At 44.3% G+C, this 21,168-nt stretch overlaps 1 protein-coding gene across 4 annotated transcripts in view; it reads right to left on the reverse strand.

Annotated features, from left to right (window-relative positions):
- LOC310873728 (rho GTPase-activating protein 26-like) overlaps nucleotides 1-21,168 on the reverse strand; it is a 182,479-nt gene that overhangs the window by 54,204 nt on the left and 107,107 nt on the right. For all 4 annotated transcript variants that reach the window (XM_083786278.1, XM_083786279.1, XM_083786280.1 and 1 more), the window contains 9 exons: nucleotides 20,287-20,382; nucleotides 18,079-18,140; nucleotides 17,568-17,639; nucleotides 5,813-5,914; nucleotides 4,652-4,762; nucleotides 3,965-4,069; nucleotides 2,969-3,098; nucleotides 2,552-2,652; nucleotides 497-591 (listed from right to left, as the gene is read on the reverse strand). In XM_083786278.1, coding sequence (XP_083642404.1) covers nucleotides 497-591; nucleotides 2,552-2,652; nucleotides 2,969-3,098; nucleotides 3,965-4,069; nucleotides 4,652-4,762; nucleotides 5,813-5,914; nucleotides 17,568-17,639; nucleotides 18,079-18,140; nucleotides 20,287-20,382 — 874 coding nt within the window. The remainder of the gene's footprint in view (nucleotides 1-496; nucleotides 592-2,551; nucleotides 2,653-2,968; nucleotides 3,099-3,964; nucleotides 4,070-4,651; nucleotides 4,763-5,812; nucleotides 5,915-17,567; nucleotides 17,640-18,078; nucleotides 18,141-20,286; nucleotides 20,383-21,168) is intronic.

The raw sequence follows: 21,168 nt of genomic DNA on the forward strand, positions 1-21,168 counted from the left end.
CACACACACACACACACACACACACACACACACACACACACACACACACACACACACACACACACACACACACACACACACACACAGCAAGACAAACAAGTCCTCCCACATCACCTTAACATAACATGACTCTTCATCGCCACCATGTGGCTGTAAAAATCTGATTGGGATAATGGTTGAAAACTTTAAATTACTTATTTATTTCCCCCCTATTCATTGTTTTTTCTTTTTTTTTTTAATATTTTTTATTCAAAGAATATGACATCATATGCAAGTTTCACAGAAAGAAAATACAACTCTTTGTTTTTATATTTTCTCCCACAACTCCTTTCCCAATCCTCCCCACCCACCCACCCACCATCTTTCCCCACGAGGCCAGACATACAAACAACATATAAACAGGTATAAACCCCTATTCATTGTTTGTGCTAATATCTGAAACACACACACACACACACACACACACACAAACACACACACACACACACACACTGACCGGTCCACAGCTTCCACGTCAAAGCAGAATCTCTTCTCGATGGAGTCAGTCTTCCTCCTGGTGCATGACTTGAGGATGAAACTGTCCTCTTCACCCTGGAGAGAGACAGACACATGCAGCAACAACAATAAAAGGTTAAAACAACATACGGGCAGGCAGAGCTCCATATTCTAAATAGTTGTGATTTTTTTCCTTTTTGCCCAACAGAGACGATATATACAGAAACAACCATGAACGTTGTGAATTATTTTTTCTCGCATTTTCACCCAGCCGCCCAAAAAATGTAGTTGAGAGTTAATGTGACAACTGTTCTTGAACTTACAGTATACCGGTATATGATGTCCGATTACAGACACGTCTGTGTCATGGTTCTGTGCATGTAGCCCGCGTTGTAAGGTCCAGCATGTGCCCTGGTACATTGTCACTAGCCTCTATTCTTAGTTAAAAACACAGTTGCAATATTACTTGAACTACATTTTTCTGGTCCTCAGTTGAGCCCTCCATCGGCGTCTAATGCATCTCTACAGTCATGCATCTCCATACATGTGCTCAGCTCGTTTGTGACTCTCCATGTTGGGTTTCCCAACGCAGAATAATTAAGGACTGTGGAGCGGGCTGTGCGCGCACGACAACTCGCAGCCCCTTGTTTATTGTTCAGGACTCTGGAGTGACATTCTCCCCTCCATGGGCTGCCGTCCAAGGCTGTACCAACGGAACCCCATCTGCCAGTCTTTGCTATTTAACCCATAGCTGGGACTGTTTTTACCCCATAGCTGCATGGGGCTAGTGGTTGACAATGCACTAGGGCGTATCCAAACATGCATGCCTCGTCTTTAAGGGCCCAACTAGCATCTCCCCGATCCCCTCCTCTAGCCTGGGACCACAAAGTACCCAGTGAACGTGTGGGGCCACTAGGAGGCAGTGGTGAGAGCCTATTAGTGCAAGGGGCCAACAATGATATTTTGACAAATTTGTAACGCCTAAGGTAACATTTTTGTATTTTTGTATTCCTACATGTCTCTGGTTTATATTTTGCAACCAGATCTTATTGTAATGATGTTGAGACAAGAAACACTTTCCTGGGGTTTTTCTGTGGGAAATATGTGTTTTTAGATACTTTAGTATTTCAAAGTGTCTGTGATGTCATGGACACTGGTCTCACTGCTGGATTACTACAATTACCATAATGCTTTGCTGCACTCACCCCACCTTGTGGATAGGGGGAGGACTGTTTCACTGAGATACTTTCTACTTGTGGTACTTTAAATACATTTCGATGCCTATACTTTTTTTGTACTTTCACTCAAGTACATTTTGAAACCCGGCGACTTTTAATTGTAACAGAGTAGTTCTACATTGCAGTATTGATAAATTTACTTAAGCAAATAGATTTGACTACTTTTTACACCACTGCGAGTGGTGAATGAATGCAGCACCCGGGGACGGGCAGCAGTGGAAGGGTTAAGTGTGTTGCTGGGGAACCTTTCCAGTCGTCGTCATCCCCCCCCCCCCCCCCCCCATGGCATCGTCATGTATTGTGAGCTTGTAGATCAGCTATTTTAAAAATATATATTCTTTTGAAAACTTAAAATGATATATTCTGCATAATGAGCACTTTCGGTACTTTAAGTACATTTTGAAACCAATACTTTTGTACATTTTGAATTCCAGAGTATTTCTACATTACAGCATTGACACTTTTACTTAAGTAAAACATTTACTCCCCGTGCCCCCTAGGGTAGGTGCCCTCATAAGAGAAGATCTCTATACTGCCTCCCCCTGGTCAGCCTGATGGAGGGGAAAGGAACTGGTTGGAATAACGTGTTCCTTCCATGTGTTACGTACTACCGGGGGAACTCCCCCCTGCCGGGTGATAAGAACCGGCCTGCTCACTCCTCATGCATTGAAGGAAGCATGAGCTCAGTTGAGGGCTCTCCCCAGGCTGGCAGAGGGAGAGTAGTGCCCGGGATTACAGCTGAAGCAATTGACACCGGGTGAAAAAATGGGTTACAAAAATAATCGAGCGAGAGAGAGAGACAAACAAAAGACAGTCACCATTTTCCCCCCTGACTTCTGGTCAAACACGACCATGGTGATTCTCTTGGGCTCTCGATGGTATGTGCAGTAATACTTCACCCAGGTAGACACAAAGGACCCTGAGAGAGAGACAGCGAGAGACGAGAGAGAGAGAGAGAGGGAGAGAGAGAGAGAGAATACATGAAAAAGAGGGACAGTTGGAATCCACCGAGGTGCATCTGGCTTTTCTCAACTCTCGTCTCAAAGTTTTTAATTTCATTCTGCATAGTGAGCACTTTTACTCAAGTACATTTTGAATTCCAGACCACTTCTCACTCTCACACACACACACACACACACACACACACACACACACACACACACACACACACACACACACACACACACACACACACACACACACACACACACACACAGGGAGGAGGTAGTGCGTACGTTTCTCCTGGATATACAGGTATCCCTCCATGGTGTCGTGGCTCACACTCTTGTGCTCGTGAGGGTTCTCCTTCATCTTCCTCATCAAGCTCTCCACCTCCGACCGTGTGCTCTCAAAGCGGTTCCTCGTCTGTCCACGCGCACGCACGCATGCACGCACACACACACGCACGCACACGCACACACACACAGGCACGCACACACACACACACACACACAAAAAGGACAAAGGGGGATCACTAGAACACTTGTTCCCAATTGGGACCCATTTGTGGGTCGCGGAACAAAACAAAATGCAATGATTCTTTTCAGTAATTTCATTTTTTTTTAATCTAAGAAAAATCTAAGAAAAATCTGTTTAGGAAGTAGTGAAAAAAGCAGATCTACAAGCTCGCAACGTGGTGCGAAGCGTTGCGGTTGGGGTTCGATCGGGAACAAGACTGTAAAAAAAATGGGACCCGATGCCTCCCTGCTTGGCACTCAGCATCAAGGGTTGGACTGGGGGGTTAATTAGATCAACTACAAATTATTCCCGAGCGCGGCAGAGATAGGTCAAATGCGGAGAACAAATGGTTTTGGTTCCATGCCGTGAGATCATACTGTCAATTGGAATAATTAAGAAGGCAAATAAAATCATTGCAGACAACTCCCATCCTGCACATCACCTCTTCAATCTCCTCCCATCAGGCAGGAGATATAGAAGTATCCAGAGCTCTACATGTCGCTTCAGGGATAGCACTTACCCTGTAGCCATTAGACATCTGAACTCATAGATATATGCATATAGCACTTTAAAAAAACTGAATGTAATTTCCGATGCTGCTGGTTTCTGTTTTTGTATAGTACAATACAATACTTGTTTGTGTATCTATGGTTGTCTGTATATGTTGAGTATGAACCAAGACAAATTCCTATCAACTTGTTGACATGGCAAATAAATTATTGAATCTTGAATCTTGAATCTTGAAACTGGTTGGGCGTGCGTGCGTGACTTACATTCTGTATGCTAATGGTGAGGTCAGTCTTGAAGTGATTGAAGTCTTTGGCCAGCTCGTAGCCATGGTGATAGTACGTAAACAAACCCTGGAGAAATGCTAACAACTGACAGACATAGACAGACAGACAGACACAGACACAGACAGACAGACGGGGGGGGGGGGGGGGGGAGTGAATATCAACAACATACATACAGGAGATTTATTATTATTCATTGTAGCAGCACAAGATATCAATAACGAATCATAATCCTTCATCCCATGCTATGCAATTGTTGTGAAACATCTAACTAGTTCTGAATACAAATTGCTTTATCGCCACTCAATACTGGTGTGCTGTGTGAATGTGCTACTGATGAATTGAGTACGATGGTCCACAATGGAAACGAGCACCTGGGGATTTTTGGGTTATGCTTTTAGCACAACCTTTGACTGTACCTTTACGTGTGCTGTTAACCCATTTAGAGCTGAGGCCTATTCTAAAAACATGTAAATCCGAGTCTAAATCCTACCTATAATTATTACCGGTATGTTGCCATATATCGTCTCTGACGTGTTGGAATCCTCATACTGTATGTCCAAAACTGTTCACATTTAAAGTTAATAAATCTATCAATCAATCAATACAAACCACAATTGTTGTAAATTATGTTGGTTACGAGGAGCAGTGTTGTAATGTTGTACTTACCGGCTCTACAAAGTCAAACATCTTCCTCTCCTGGACCTCTTGGACCTTGAAGACGTACTCCAGGGACACCTCGTAGAAGTGCTGCCGCACGTTGTCCACCTGGTTGTCTGCCTGGGGGGACAACAAGATGGGACACCCTTCATGAAAGGGTCAAACGCTGGCTGAAGTCGGGCCAGAGGTGCGAAGCACGTTTTCAAATGTTGGCGTCACTGCTTTCATGACTGTCATTTGGGAACGTTATTGCTTTTGTACTCGTTTAGATTAGAGCTTCTTGCATGTCCTTCTGTAAAATTGTTTTTTACTCGGTAGATATTTGTATAGAAAGGCCTAACCAGGGACCCGGGGGTCGCTACTTAACGCCTCAGCTGTTAAATGTGACGGTTTCATGTTTTTATAACTTGATATTGTTTTTTGTATTGTCCCTGTCAAATAAACATGAATGAAAAATAAAATGATGTATGACACATTAGGAGTCCACTAGGATAGTGGTTCTCTATCTTTTTATTTTCAAGGACATAATGCTGAGTGTGTATTAATGGAACCAAATGGACCCATCCATTTGGTTCCATCGATACACTCTCAGAGTTACAGACCTGTAATGGTACATTTGGACCACCTTCAATGAACCCTGAAGGTCACTCAAGTTGACTCAACCCACAGGTCCACAGGACTAGCTCTGTTTCTGGTGATATTTTAACACATTTATGTACGGTTTATAAAACCCAGCACTTTAATGCCATAATGTGTATGTCCGTTTGGCAATCTTTACATTACTGTACGTCTGTGTTATATTTACCTCATAGGCAGCCGCCATCTTGGTTCGGGCAAAAAAAAAAAGAGGAAGTTGCTGTCCTGTAATCTTTAGCAGCGTTTATCTCAGAATTGAAGCTCAGATGAGGTGAGGCATGATATTAGGAGGTCAATAAAAACCTAGCGCGATGCTCCGGTTAGCAGATCACCGTGTTTTATTTATGCTAGTGAAGGGTCAAATGGAGCGACGGAAACACCCGACGAAACACCTGGCTTTAAATGTGTTAATAGCAAAAGTTGAATTTCAATAAAAATGTCCACCACAAGCCCCGATGACAATGAATTGTCAACTGTCAACAGCCATGTCTGAGACAGCTCCCCGGTAGTGGTCAGACCCACAGAGACACTCACCTCGTGCAGATGTGACTCTTTCTTCTTGCCCGACAGGCTCAGGTGTTTCTCCAGCGCCGCACAATACTTCTCCGTTTCTTTGTCGTATTTCTTCTTTGCCTCCTGCGACACAAAAGTTCCTGGCTTCAAAACCTCAGTCAAATAGCGTACACACAGTCGAGTTGGGTCACTGTCCCCGTTTATACATAAAGGCTACAGTCTAAAAGATGTGATCGTAGCCTCGAACACTTAATTAAAGTATAAATCAGGCTTAAAGACATTACTGCTCCTTAAACCCAACCAACAAAAGTAACATTTAAATCATTATTAGTGGCAGAATTGGGGGCTACATTATATGTATTGTACATTCACTGCAAGAGGTGCTACAGTAAAGGTCATGGGGTCGCCAAAATAAGTAGGGTTCATCTGATGGGGACAGTAATGAATGTACTAAACAAGTTTCAACGCAATACGCTAAATAGATTTTGACTGAATGGTGTGTACATGTGGACATGTTGGCCTCAGGGTGGCACTTGGGGGAAAGGCTACGGCATCACAAACAATCAGTAGGGTCAGAATCATCACAGCTTACATACAACAAGGTGTAAAACAGTGGGTGAAATTTGTTTTTGTGCAAGCTCTGTCGTTTTGTAAAAAATATATAAAAGAGAGAGGGGTTGGTCCATCTATCCTACAGTATGTACAGTGGAAGCATGAAGGTGCATGACAATCCAGCCAGTGGTTTTCAATCATGCCGTCCTTTTGGGAAGTGTCCATCCTAGCAACTGACTAACCAGCCGAATTACACCGCCATCCTTGAAGCTGCAATGAACTTATTTTAATAAATAAAATGTCCTTTTAACCAACTTGTATGGTATAGTATGTTAATACAATATATCTAATGGACACTGGAGTAATGTAGGATGGTAGTAGGACACCTACTGGCAAGTACTATAGTACTAGATCAGATAGTACTATCGGAATCAAGTACTTTGAATAGCGGTAGATTGTCTGGTCACCCAGGCAGGAGACCCTGGTGGCTGTGTATTTTGGGGCATGTCATTATAGGCAGAAATTCTCAAAAATTGCACTAACTACATGTATGGGTCTGTCCTATGCCAGTGTGGTGCAGTGAAAATAGCCAATCTACAAGCAGTGTGAGCTCATAGATCGCCCCTTTTCCCCCCGCATGACACCTTCATAGTTAGTACGACAAAGATTCAGCCTTAAGGTGGTTAAACTCACAGAATTGCAGCTTTGAACAGATACGTAATCAGTGGCCATCAAACAGAAGTCAATAATAATAACCTCTTGTCTGAATGGAAACCATGAACAGTGTGTCTCTGGGAGCAGGAGCATGATGTGCCTCCTTCTCTGGAAGCGTGTGAATGAAACCTCACAGTGTCTCGATATTTCCATCAGTTCCCCCCCCCAAAAAACAAATGGAGCCTGGATGAATCCACTGGGTGAACAGCTGCTAATCAAACAATAGGACATTATTTCATTCAACAGAGCTGACCATTAGGGGGGGGGGGGGGGGGTCTGGGGGACGCAGGGTGTGTTATTTGAATATTTTTCCAACTACAAGAACTAAGTCAAACGTATTTCACGGGTTCTGGATTTGCCACCACTGGACCAATCAGCACCACATGTATTGTGTAGGAAACTAGGAATCAGTGAGGAAATGAAAGAAAAACCTAAGAAATTCCATAAATTAGAAGAAACACATATTTAAGAAGTAGGCTAGTGAAAATAGCAGATCTACAAGCTCACAACGTGGCGCCACGTTGTGAGCTTGTAGATCTGCTATTTTCACTAGCTTGGGTAATTGGTCATTTCGGGTCATGGGCTGAAATGGGTCACGGGGGTCACGGGCTGAAATATTGGGTCACGTGCTGACATTTTGGGAACCACTGGTGTAGGAAGCCCCAGCTTAAATCAGCACCACATGTATTGTGTAGGATCCCCAGCTTACTGTATGCATTAGGTCCACTGGGCATTTCTTTCCCCTCGGATGAAAACGCCAAGCGCTTCCAGCCAGGCACCCCGAGTTGAAAGTATTTGAGCTTTCGGCAAGGCAGGGAAAAGCGCCTTGCGTGCACAAGCGTGAGGTATTTACCCGTTAGAAACAATTAAAAACATGCCCTGTGCTGAGGGGAAAAAAAACATCTTGGTGGACACGGGGGACTTTAGGCCATGGACCCCCATAACTCTGAGAGCGTAGAAATGGAACTACCCTTACGGTACCCTTGGTTCCATTTTGTACGCTCTCAGAGTTACCAGTCATTTAGATGGGGACCCAGTGGAACCCCCTTCAAGGACCCCTGGGGGGGGGGTCCCTGGAGCTCACTTTGAGAACCACAGGTGTAGGCTGCCAGTAGGACGGACCCACCATATAACTTGGCGTGTACAAATGGAACCAAATGGAGTAGTGGAACCAAAAACAAGGAGGCCAAGGGAAGTAAACCCCTCAATGTTTCACACATAATTCATAATCACAATTTATAATCTCAGATCCGCCGGCCATCATCCTCCATAATTTTGGGGGAACAATGACATCATGGACACACGACGTCGACCTCAGAGGTCCACGGGGGGGCTGTGTGGTCTTTGTTGTCCTGGACAGAACCAGATGGTCGGACACTTTGTTTTCCTGGACAGAACCAGATGGTCGGACACTTTTCTCACACTCTACATTCCACCGTCTCCCAACAGGGAGACACACCTCCTTCCTCCTGGCTGAAGGAAACACCATCCTGTTATGCTTCATTTATACTAACAAACTAGCAGAGGTGGGGAAAAATGACTCGATTGTTTTACTTGAGTAAAAGTATCAATGTAGCAATGTAGAAATGCTCTGGTACGAGTAAAAGTCTGTAATTCAAAATGTACTCGAGCCAAAAGTATTGGTATCAAAATGTACTTAAAAATACCAAAAGTAGAACGTACTCATTGGTAAATGGTGCATTTATAAAGCGGATTTATCCAAGGCGCTTTACAGAGATTGTGCATTACATTCACCCATTCACACACACATTCATACACCGATGGCAGCGGAAACCATGCAAGGCACCAACTAGCACATCAGAAGCAATTAGGGGTTCAGTGTCTTGCTCAAGGACACTTCGACAGTAACTCTGGGGGAGCCCGGGTTCGAACTGGCAACCTTGTGGTTACCATCCAGGCACTCTACCCCTGAGCCACCGCCACCGCTCATTGTGCAGAATGTCAATGTCAATGTTCAAGTTTTCAAATATATAGACATCTTTTGAAAATAGCAGATCTACAACCGAAATGTATTATAGGGCTGAAGTGGATAATGTATGTTTTGTAATAATAATCAAAATCTACAAAGTAACTAGTACAGTAACTAAAGTTAAAAATGGTGGCGTAAAAGTGCAATATTTGCCTCTGAGGTGTAGTGGAGTAGAAGTGGGTAGTATTTGCACTTTACTTGAGTATTTCCAAGTACAAATACCTTAAAATTGTACTTAAGTACAGTAAATATACTTTGGTACTTTCCACCACTGCAAACTAGTGATTCCTTTCTTCCCAGCTGAAAACGCAAAGGCGCTCGCCTTAAAAACACTTCCAAAACGCCCGAGTTCAGAATATTTCAACTCCCGTCAAGCAGATAAAAAACGCCCAGACTTGCACCTGCTACAGAGCAGAGTGGACGACCCACCGAGCATAGTGTAGTCTCGCGTGGCCAGACTGTTGCCTCTCGCAAATTTCCAAATGCTTCGTCATACGGTCTGGAGGAACCGAAGCTCTATCATGAGTAAAATATAAAGTATAGAAGTGGAGCATCCTCCCCACTTCCGCAAATGTATCCTAATAGAAATAGAAATCACTTAAGTATATATAGCTTGCTGCTTAGCAGAAATGGAAATACATTAAAAAAAAATATGTTTTAAAATATATTACGCAAACGGAAATGGCAGCTTCCTTACTCAGATTTCGGGAGGTGTAGTTCCAGACTCTATATAGCATTCGGAGATGTGGAGATGTGGAATAGAGGGTGTGCGCATGCTTAAAGTGAATGGCACATCGAGTGGCAAATCGAGTGGCAAAGCAACAGGCAAAGTGAGTTTAACATTGTTTAACGTTGTTTAATGCAATCAGATATGACTTTTCTGTTTGGATGTATGAGGCTGTCAAGGCCAGAAAGTAGTTTTTTGCCATTCAGTTGGCCTTCCTGCATAACTTCCTGGTGTAATGATGATGTCACACGCATACCCCTATAGTTGTCTGGCTATGCGAGACTAGCGTAGTTTAACTACATTCATGTATTCATTCATTCATTCATTCATTCATTCTATTGTTGACAGACTGTCTTTCATGGCTGTCCAGCATGAGCAGGAAGTAGTATTCTCAGAGCTTTACACAGCTGCAGAAAGCATCAGTCTTGATGATCATTCCTCACTAAACAACAAGAGCTCTGTGCACTGACAGCCCTCCCCGTGCACGCGCACACGCACACACACACATACTCAGTTGGTCGGTTTTACAACCAGCTGTCCTCATCACAGCTCAACCTCTGGCCGGACACAGTAAGTGTTCGGTTTTTGTGAGAGTCTCGGTAAATCTCGCAGCTGGGTGCTATTGGGGAATACGAGCTCTGCGCAGCCCCGGCGCAGGCCAGCCTACTGGTATACACATTTACATATCACGGTCAGTCTCATAGGCAGCCAGCCTATTGGCTCCGCATTGCGTGCCATGTTTTGTCATTGGCTCGCTCAACAGTCACTCACGCTGAAAACTCCTCCCATGCTTGTTTACGCCTGTGGGACTGGAGCTGGGTGTTGTGTGGATGAAACAGTGCTCACTCGCTATGGCTTTTGTGTAAGTAACGCAGATAATAATCAAAGATGCCGAAAGAGAGTATTTTAGTGAGTCATGGAGCAAGGAACTGTAGCTATAGAGGGTATGCGCATGGCATCGTCAACATCAAACCCGGGAAGTTATGCAGGAACGCCTACTGAGTGGCAAAAACTACTTTCTGGCCTTGACAGTCCATACATTAAAACAGAAAAGTCCTATCTGATTGCATTACACAACGTTAAACAATGTCAAACTCACTTTTGCATGTGCATACCCTCTATAGAGGTATCACATGTGGGGGCGGCGGTGGTCAGGGGTAGAGTGGCCCGATGGCAACCGCAACGGTTCCCAGTTCGAACCCGGGCTCCCCCAGAGTTAGTGTCAAAGTGTCCTTCCCCCCTAATTGCTCCCGAATGGGTGAATGTGATGCACAATCTATGCAAAGCGCCTTTGATAATGGCGCTATATAAATGCACCATTTACCATTCATGTGGAAAAACAAAGGCTAAGGCACTCAGTGAAAATGTCTATGTCCCACACTGATTTCCATAAGACTGCACTTCTCCATCTGCTTTATACTTCAATGACATTTTTGATTAGATTAGATTTACATTGGGACAATTTACCTCAAGTTGAACTGTACCAGTAAGACACCCTGAGGGCGAGGTCTGAAACAACAGCCCATATGGACCTTTTTTGTTTTTTGGAGGAGCACTAGCCCCTCCTATGTCAGCTTTGAGGGTGTGTGTGTGTGTGTGTGTGTGTGTGTGTGTGTAAACACAAGCATTGTCTTAACACAAACATTAAATGCCATTGACAATGAATGGCCAGCTTTGAGTGTGTGTGTAAACACAAACATTGAAGACGAAGGCGAGGACGCAAATTCTGATCGGAGCGGGCCCGTCTAGAGTTTGAATGGACACGTATCAGTCATAACTAAAAGGTAGCAATATGTTCTCTATGGACACAATGCTGGAGATGGTGGTGGTGAAAATCAGGTGCAATAATAATAATAATAACTAATAATAATATCCAAAGACACTTTACATGTGTGGAGCCCGGGGGAGGGAGCAATAGAGGTCATAACATGAACGGGGCTGTGTTGGTTAAACACACAGCGAGCGCCACAAAGTGTCCTCTTTTCTGAGGTCTTGCTGGCAGCCACCATAACACACAATGACACCAATGATTCCCCCCGCTGTTTTACGTCATGACCCCATGACCTTTAACCCATTCTGACCTGAGATCAGATTCATACGAGGTTTCCACTGGACACACACTGGTCTGATGAACCCATTCTGACCTGAGATCAGATTCTAGAAATGTCAGTCGCTCTTCGATTTTTCAAAAATAGCAGACCTACAAGCTCGTATCGCGCCACTCGGTGGCGCGATATGAGCTTGTAGATCTGCTATTTTTCAATAGCTAAAGCATAACATGATGCCAACACCAAAATGGGTCAGAATGGGTTAAAGGACCACTTTACCACTTTTCAACCTACTGTACTTTCACATAATTGGTCCTCACCCAGCAACCACGGTCAGGACCTGGAGGAATCAGCGACGTCTCGATTGAGGGGCAGATCAAGTCAATCCAAGACTATCAGATCTGGCCCAGAATATCACCTGATGAATTCTGAACATAAATTCTGCCCACTAAGACGGACGACGTCCCTGGATGAAAACAGAGATTGTTCGATCCGAGGCCAGATAAACTTAAGTCATAATCATAACTAGTCAGATCTGGCCCAGAATAAGCTGTATTATTTCAACTGGTGAAGACGTCCTGGAAGTGACATAAAGATCATCCCCATGTGGGCTGTGATCTGGCCTAGTCCTGAACGTCACCAGAGGACGTCATCATAACGTCATAATGACGTCATTTGGCTTGCTGGGTAACGTTCATGTGTGTCTCATGGGAGGGCGTTAGTTCAGAAACCCGTCCACCAGTGACATCATCGCTGGGGGGGATCCAAGCTAATAGAAACCTATACATTTTTGAGGGGCTGCTAGCCCCTCCTATACTCAGCTATTAGTGTAGAATTTCGTCTTACACAAACATTACATTTCCATGGACAATGATTGGAGAATTTACGTCATGAATGGAGAATTCACGTCATATGTGTGAGCAAATCTACGTCATGATGATGTACGATGATAAGAGCGCCACTCACTTCACACAGGTGTGATTTTTATATGCCAAGATAGCCAAACAAGGATTGTCCTTGGATCAGCCCCAGACATCATTTTACCATTTGAATCACTTTCTACAAAGAATACAAAAATAAAACACACACACACACACACACACACACACACACACACACACACACAGTGCCATGACGATGTTGGGAGCTGATACATACACTGGTTTCACTATTTCTGAAGGAGGGCTTAAGTGGTTAAAGACCAAGGAGAACTGTGCACCTTTTCTTTTAAACAAACTGTATGCTCTTCCATATTGTCAACTAAGTCCAGGTAATACTCCCCTTGTCCACAGGGTGGCAGTGTGCCATCGTGGTAGCCTACTGTGTGTGTCTGTAGTTTCTTCAATAGCATGTTATTGTATACGATTGGGTCATTCAGGAAGATGCCACGGCCTCTTTACACAGTGACGCCACATACTGTGACATTCTGAAGGTTCAGGTTTAGTTAGTGGTAAAAAAAAAACCCTAAACGTTCCACTGTTGTCAATAGACTGAGACTTCTATACAGTAGGCCTACATTTAAATTTCCAGTTGAGCACTGTGACTGGATGCATTTATGCAGCCTATTCACGGACAGTAGCTTACAGTAATCCATTACCTGTACATTTCAAACTTCATTATACGAAGTAACTCCACTGCGGGAAATCCCTGCTATGTTCAATCCGGTGTGCATTAACCTGCATAAAACATTGTCCTATAAATTCAGTTACATTGATGGCTGATCCTTTGTAGGCTTATTTTGTTCGATCTGGTAACTTCTGTCTTGATTTTTGTTATCACTCAGTGCGGAGGTGTGGCATTACTGCCCTCAATTATGACAGCAGAATGAAGATGTAAACCATTTGGCTGGGGATAGATCATGGTTTCTAGTTTAGTAGACTAGCCAGTAGGCTGCGTTCTGATGACTGAGGCCAACTGTCCCTCCACATCCCAGCAATGACTGCACCCCACACATACCTGCCTGACTACCTAAAAATCACACCTGTGTGAAGTGAGTGATGCAACTCCGTGTGTGGGTCCCTGGGGGGTCCCTGGAAGTTCCAGACCCACAGGAACAGGCCAGGGTGTGTGTGTGTGTGTGTGTGTGTGTGTGTGTGTGTGTGTGTGTGTGTGTGTGTGTGTGTGTGTGTGTGTGTGTGTGTGTGTGTGTGTGTGTGTGTAAACCAACCAAACGCTATGTTCGTGCTTCGGACAGACCCAGCCAGCCAGCCAGCCAACCAGCCAATCAGCCAGCCAGCCAGCCAGCCAGGGACAGACCCAGGGACACATTAAGCTGTCTATAGGAGTGGTTGCACCACTCAAGAAAAAAGTGAGTAGCGCCCAAAGGCACAACACCAGAGGGAACTCCAATAATTTCATACCCCCCAGATTTGGCACAAATATGGGGATTAACCAAGTCTACTATTATGCCACGGAAATGTGGAATGCCCTTCCAACAGCCATCAACAACGTAACAGAGCAATTTGCAAGTGGACCTAGACAAGTTGTCTAGCCAAAATCTAAATAAATTGCCCTCACTGTTTTTCTGTCAATATACATTTACTATCCTAGTATTGATGATGTCCTGTGTTATGTGTATAGTAATTGATGTCTTTATATGCCTTGATGAATTGAATACATAGGGCCACAATGAAAACAAACCATCAGGGTGTTCAATCAATCAAACTTTCGGTACTCACATTCATTGCCATAGTGGGGGTCCAGGGAACTTAACAATAAGAATTGCATGGCTGAGAGGTCATTTTGACCAATTGTTTTAGATTTAGATTTTGAAGTTGATTATCTTTGCCCATGACGCTTTCAGAAGGTTCCCCTTCCTTGATCATCATCATCATTCCATCATCTCAGAATTGTTTTACATCTGAAACATTTTCTAAATATGAATTTAAGCACATGCTACTTCTGTCACATTTTACTTCAGTCATCCCTGGACCCCACTACAGTAACTAGCACTAGTGTAACTTGGAAAGAAAAAGGGTTTGACACAGTTTGTCTACTGTGGGAGAGCGAGAGAGAGAGAGAGAGAGAGAGAGAGAGTGCTCCATTTCTCCTCAGCCAATAAATACATGTAATAAATACCCCCACTTGCTTGTTCCAACACCTGGGGGTGTTGGAATTAAGCGTGAGCCTTCAATGTGCCTTTGTTGTACAATACCAGTGTAATCCCCTTAACACCTGCCAAAACACCACCGTGCCCTGGCACTTTGCGGCAGGTGAATCCGTGGCCAGGGCAGGCAGGGTACCAAATCTTTTTTAGGGCTAAACTGGGATTAGTAGATCATGGCTCCGGCGAATTGAGCGCCGCAGATTACGCCGTTTGCTTTCTTAATCTGTTGGCTGCAAAACCGCATGTTACGCTTTATAGACAAAGACCTGCCAGGGGCGAGGAGGGTGGGATTATTATAGGACCGTGGACAACGGGTGTTTAATAGCATGTGGATCCCCCTCCCTGTTGTTGTGAGTCCCTGGTTAATGATGGGAGGGGTCAGTCACATGTTCGGTGTGTTGGGTGAGTGATTGTCATCACTCACCCAACACCGCTGAAGTGCCCTTGAGCAAGGCACTGAACCCCCAACTGCTCCCCCTGGAGCTGCTTAGTGGCCAACCGTATAAGACTGTGGTTGTACTGGTCAGCTCACAGGTTTTAATGTGTGTGTCTGTCTGTGTGTTTCTATGTGCAGGGCGTTGCTGAAAATGAGCACCTGTGCTCAGCTACTTTCCTGGGTAAATAAATAAATAAATAAATAAATGTGGTGGTGACCTGATATTGGGGGGGGGGGGGGGGGGGAGATTAGAAACATTAAAAAAATGTGTGTGTGTGTGTGTGTGTGTGTGTGTGTGTGTGTGTGTGTGTGTGTGTGTGTGTGTGTGTGTGTGTGTGTGTGTGTGTACTGTACTCTGTACTGTACTGTGCTATTGTTATAGTGGTCAGTGTGAAGCTCAACAGCTGTACTGTAGCCCTTTAGCAGTATTGAAGCGGCCCGTACTCATACATATGGCCCCAGTGCCCCCCCACAAAATAACCGGAACTACTTAACATTCACCAAAACCAGAGCAAAACTCCCACCACGGGACTCGGGCAATCAATTAATAGACAGTTGCAAGTTGCAACCACTATATTAATGGCAAGTATTTCATACAACTTATGTTCAAAAATGGTGAACTATCCCTTTAACTTGCTCTACACTCTATAGTGGGTCTCAGGCACCCAACATAGGGTCGCAAATGTACTTAGACATGGAAGGACATGTCTTTCACTGCTGAATCCGCTAAACCCGCCCTTTGTTTTATGTTTAATTCGCCGTTTTTTTTTTAAGACATACCGGGTCTCCCGCGGACATCTCGACTAGGACGGCGCTTTATGATGACATAACAGGAAATCGACCTATCACTGGTGTGCAGGGGTTTCTGGGAAGTTGAGTCCCAATGCATTCCAACGGACAATGGCGGCGCGCAGTGGAGCGCTCCTCGTTCGCTCTCTGTTGTTGACCGGCAGCATGGATTACTTTTCAACACGGCGACAAACGACCACAACATTTTAAGGTGGATTTTTTGTGAAACGGAGGTACATGAGATACTCCAAAGGTTAGTGCAAATCCCAGCAGTGAACCTTATATCACTGAAATCAATTATCCGCAGGGAGAGTGTTAATAAAAGCTCTGTTCAAATGTCAGCACTTGCACAGAACATCGGGTTCAAGTCCAGGGTAGAAGGGCAAAGTTACATAGTGCTGCTTTAAGTACTGAAATGCCAATTAAATTATTCATGGGAGCAGGAGCTTGGTCTATACTGGGTTGCATGCCGGGTGTCACACACCAAAAATAGCACAGCTTGTAGTTATTTTTATAGTACTATTTTCAGTGCGTGACTCGTGTGCATCCATTGTGTGGTTACTTTGTCGATGTCCCGCTGTCACAGCTGAATATCACTAGAAAGTTCATTGTTGAAAGTTGTTCACTGAAAAGACTAATCATATAAATGTCAAACATGGTTTATTTGAAGGCTTTGAATAGATTGTGGGTTGGTTCTCCTCTCCGTGGTGGAGCCAGACTATAATAGCTGAGAGGGCAACCGTGTAGGAGAGACAGACAGACAGACAGACATCGTAGGAGGATGCGTGTGAGCCCCGCCTGCATCCTCAGAGGGCATATTAGATTTTCAGTATTCAGGATTCAAATAAGAAAATAGCAAAAGTAGCATAATATACAAGATCGAAAGAGCTTACGGATCTGCTACTTTTGCGTGACGCTGGAGTGTGATCAAGTCAGGTGTTCATTTACACAAGTAGTGTAGAGCAGTAAAAGTAGTGTAAAGTAGAGAGGAGAGAAGAGGTTTCTGCCCAACGGCAACCATATGCATGTGAGACGATGTGTGGCTAATAGGCTGAAAGTGTCGTCACATGTGGCCACTCAGTTTGGCTTCAGAACAATGAGATGCCCTGATGGCCCACCCACCCACACTGCCCCAGCACACTGTACCGTTTTGTTTCAGGAGAAAAAGAGGTAAGGGGGGGGGGGGGGACTTCTTTGCCTTTTTTACAATTTTGAAAAACATTAAAAAAATGGTTGAACTAGCCGATATACATCGTGAGCTTGAAGATTGGCTATTCTAATGATTCAAAAAGGTTTTTTCAAAATAGGAATAAAAATACAAAGAAGTTTAGGGATATAAGGTGTAAGGCACTGATGAAAATAGGGCTCCGGGCCTCCATTAGGACTTGTATGTTTCTGCTGGGGCGTTTCTTACCTTGGCTGCACTGATCTGTTCTTTACGGAACCGCTCCAGAGGCATGATGAGCACGTCGTTGGCATTCTCAATCTGGGCGCGCGCACACACACACACACACACACACACACACACACACACACACACACACACACACACACACACACACACACACACACACACACACACACACACACACACACACACACACACACACTTAGTTATACTGAAATTGAGTTCACGTTGTTTTTTTAGGGGCAATATTACACGAGAGGGTCGTGCTTTACTGATATTAATGCACTTCTGAATCAGCTTGTTCCTGTAGCAACGCAGGCATGCATTAATGACAGTAGAGCACACCCTCTCGCCTCGTGTAATATTGCTTAATTGTGAGAGTCCTAGTGATCACTCAGTAACATGTCCACTACCATGATCAATAAAGTGTTCAGTAACATGCCAACATGATCAGTAACCTGATCAGTAACATGATCAGTAACCTGATCAGTAATATGTAGATGTGGTCATCACTCACCATCCTGGTTCTCTCATCCTCCAGGTTTTGGAGAACTCCTGCAAACTCCTGCAGAGACTTGGCTGTACACACAGAGAGACAGACGACAGAGGGACAGAGGGACAGAGGGACAGAAACAGGTTTAGACAGACAGAGAGAGACAGTGGGGGAAAGAAAAACAAACACAACAGACAGAAGGCAGACAGCAAGAGAGAGAGAGAGAGAGAGAGAGAGTTGGCATTAGCGCTCCAGTGTTGACGAGGGTGTCTTGTTTGTGTTCATTCCCTGAAGAAGACCGCAATAAGTCATATTTAATTTAATTATTTTTAAATTAAATATTGCATCGTGGCTATGACTTCTTCCTTTTCTTCATTGCTCGTGTTCTTGGCCTCCGTATAGACTGGATAATCAGGGCCATGACACAGCACAGACTGGACCAATCAGGGCCATGACACAGCACAGACTGGACCAATCAGGGCCATGACACAGAACAGCTCTGCACTGTGAGAGCGTGGGCACATATACGCGCCAAGAAGCGGCAAGAAAACGCCTAGCCCAGGCGTCTCTCTTCCAGGTTTTTTAGACAGCTGGAAGAGGGAAATGACGCTCGCGTGCGGCTGCAACTTGTAGTGTCGGCAAAACTTTTCCTTTTTGGCCGCCGCTACGAGTTGCAGCCGAGCGTGAGCGTCGACTTCCATCCACCAGCTATTTAAAAACCCGGAAGAGACGCCGGGACTAGGCGTTTCTTGAAAGCTTAAGTGTGCTTACACCCTATGAGTGAGGCTTCATTTGGATAGGACTCTCTCATGCTAGCACACGTACAGTATACCCCCCCCCCCCCACACACACACACACACACACACACACACACAAACCTGGGCCAGGCCAAGTATGACTGCATTGTTTTTGGAGAAAGACTTTCCATTTCAAATGGCTTGGGCCCCGTGCAATAATTCACGCACGTACGTACGCACGCACACACACACACACACAGAGGAACGTACAAATGGACACTAATTGTTTGGCTTTCCAGGCACGTGCAAATGTGCAAAAGTGTATGCGACCTTTCCCGTGAAAATACATGCATATCAGCATACACATACGCAACCACAACCCCCTCCCCCCCTCCCACAGACAAAAAAAAAACCCAGACCATTCTCCTGTGATCACACACACGCTTATATGACACACACACACACACACACACCTCATCGAGTTACATGACTTGGAACAAGACATACAGTATATATCGCACTATAAAAGGGAAAAAAATCCTAAAACTATGTCAGGAATGCATTAAAAACGGGCCGTTAAATGTAGCTCATATAACGTAATCACATCTCTGGCTGAACCTATATCTTGTTCTGGGTCAATTAAAGCATGACGGGACCGGCTGGACTTTGGACCAACAACAGAAGCCGAACGTAATGGTTCGGAGTTAAACGGACTGAGTCAGATGATATCTCTCTCATTACGGACCAGAAACCATGACATTTACGAGAGACGGCCCTGGTTGTACGACACAGACGGACGTGGAAATGGACTTTTGTTTGTCATCCATGGCTTGGCCAGTATAAACCACTGATGTCTGAGTGACATTGAGACACTGTAAGCAGGGCTTAAATGGATTGGAGATTGGTGATGGAACTCTGTGATTATAGGGCAGTGGTTCCCAAACTTTTCAGCACGTGACCCTAAACAGAAATGAGTGAAAACTAGTGAAAATAGCAGATCTACTTAAGCTCGGCTATTTTCACTACTTCTTAAATATTTGTTCTAATTTATGGAATTTCTTAGATTTTTCTTTCACAAGTTTCACTTCTTCATGACATTATGATTAATTCATGAAAAGTTTAGCTTTTTTGGGAATGTTTTTTTTTTAAATGTTACATATAAACAATGTGTCGGCCCACTGTTTTTCGAAACAGGAACGAAGGTGAGGGACAAGGTGAGTGAACATGTCTGATTCAGAGAGAAATCACTTTTTTTTTGTCAGCGGCTATTCATTCAACAAGGAGAACGCAGTACGCGGCTAATAATAATACTAAATAGTTCAGTCCATTGGCTATTTAAAGCACAAAGCCCTATTCGTTGCGCCGATCGGCTTTCACAGTGTATTGGATTTCGCCGGCAGAAATCTTATTTAAAAAGGATCATTTAGGCATTGTAGCTGATTTATAATGCCGATTCAAACACCGTATTGGTTTACATAGAAGCTGCGTGGGTCACCTATGCATATCTCGTCGTCTGTCTCTGCGTCTCCGATGCACTGGAACTTGAACTCGTTGAGAGACTCTGCAAACTTCCTCTTGGCCATGGACAGATCTGAGAGAGAGAGAGAGAGAGAGAGAGAGAGAGAGAGAGAGAGAGAGAGTTAGTGTTTGATTTCAACACAACGGGACAGACATCCTGTAGGAAGGACGTGGCAGTATGTTTCGTAGTTACATTTCAACCTGGGATGCTAAACTCACTTCGTCATAAACATTTTAAATGTTTCAACCGTCAGCTTCAGGACATCACATGAGTCCATTTTAATAATTGAATTCACCACCTGTGACGCAATAAGGTGGAGGAAGATGAGAGAGAAAATACAAAGTGATATTCCCTGTTGCGTTCAGCCAGCGTTATGTAAAAACGTTCAATTCATTTCAATATTTTAAGACCTCTGAGGCAGACTTCCTGACGAAAATGAACAACATATTTTCAGATCGGCAGCCAATTACATATTATGTTGGGGCTCCTTGCCTCCTTGACATGAAATAGTTTGACAACCACTGACATAGAAACATTCTTCAGATGCTGTGTGTGTGAGCACAGCGTCTCGAGGTAAAGAAGCCATGGTGACAGTGAGTTAGCAAGGCGTCCAGGACCATAGGCTGAGCGCACTGAGGCACTCGGGGGCTTGAGTATGTGAAAATGCACTTCCAGAGTAGCACAGCACTAAAGCAGCCAAAAGCCTGAAGGAGCTCTTTCAAATAATATATGAGACCAAAGCTGGGAGCTACAAACACTCACCACTGACTCCAACACGTTCTTATGTGACTTCACCACCGTTCACTTGGCATGAAAATAAATCACACTACAGTTATGTAGTGCTCATGCCAATCAAAT

The sequence above is a fragment of the Protomyctophum parallelum genome (genome assembly GCF_964188405.1).
Source record: "Protomyctophum parallelum genome assembly, chromosome: 1".
NCBI classification, from domain to species: Eukaryota; Metazoa; Chordata; class Actinopteri; order Myctophiformes; family Myctophidae; genus Protomyctophum; species Protomyctophum parallelum.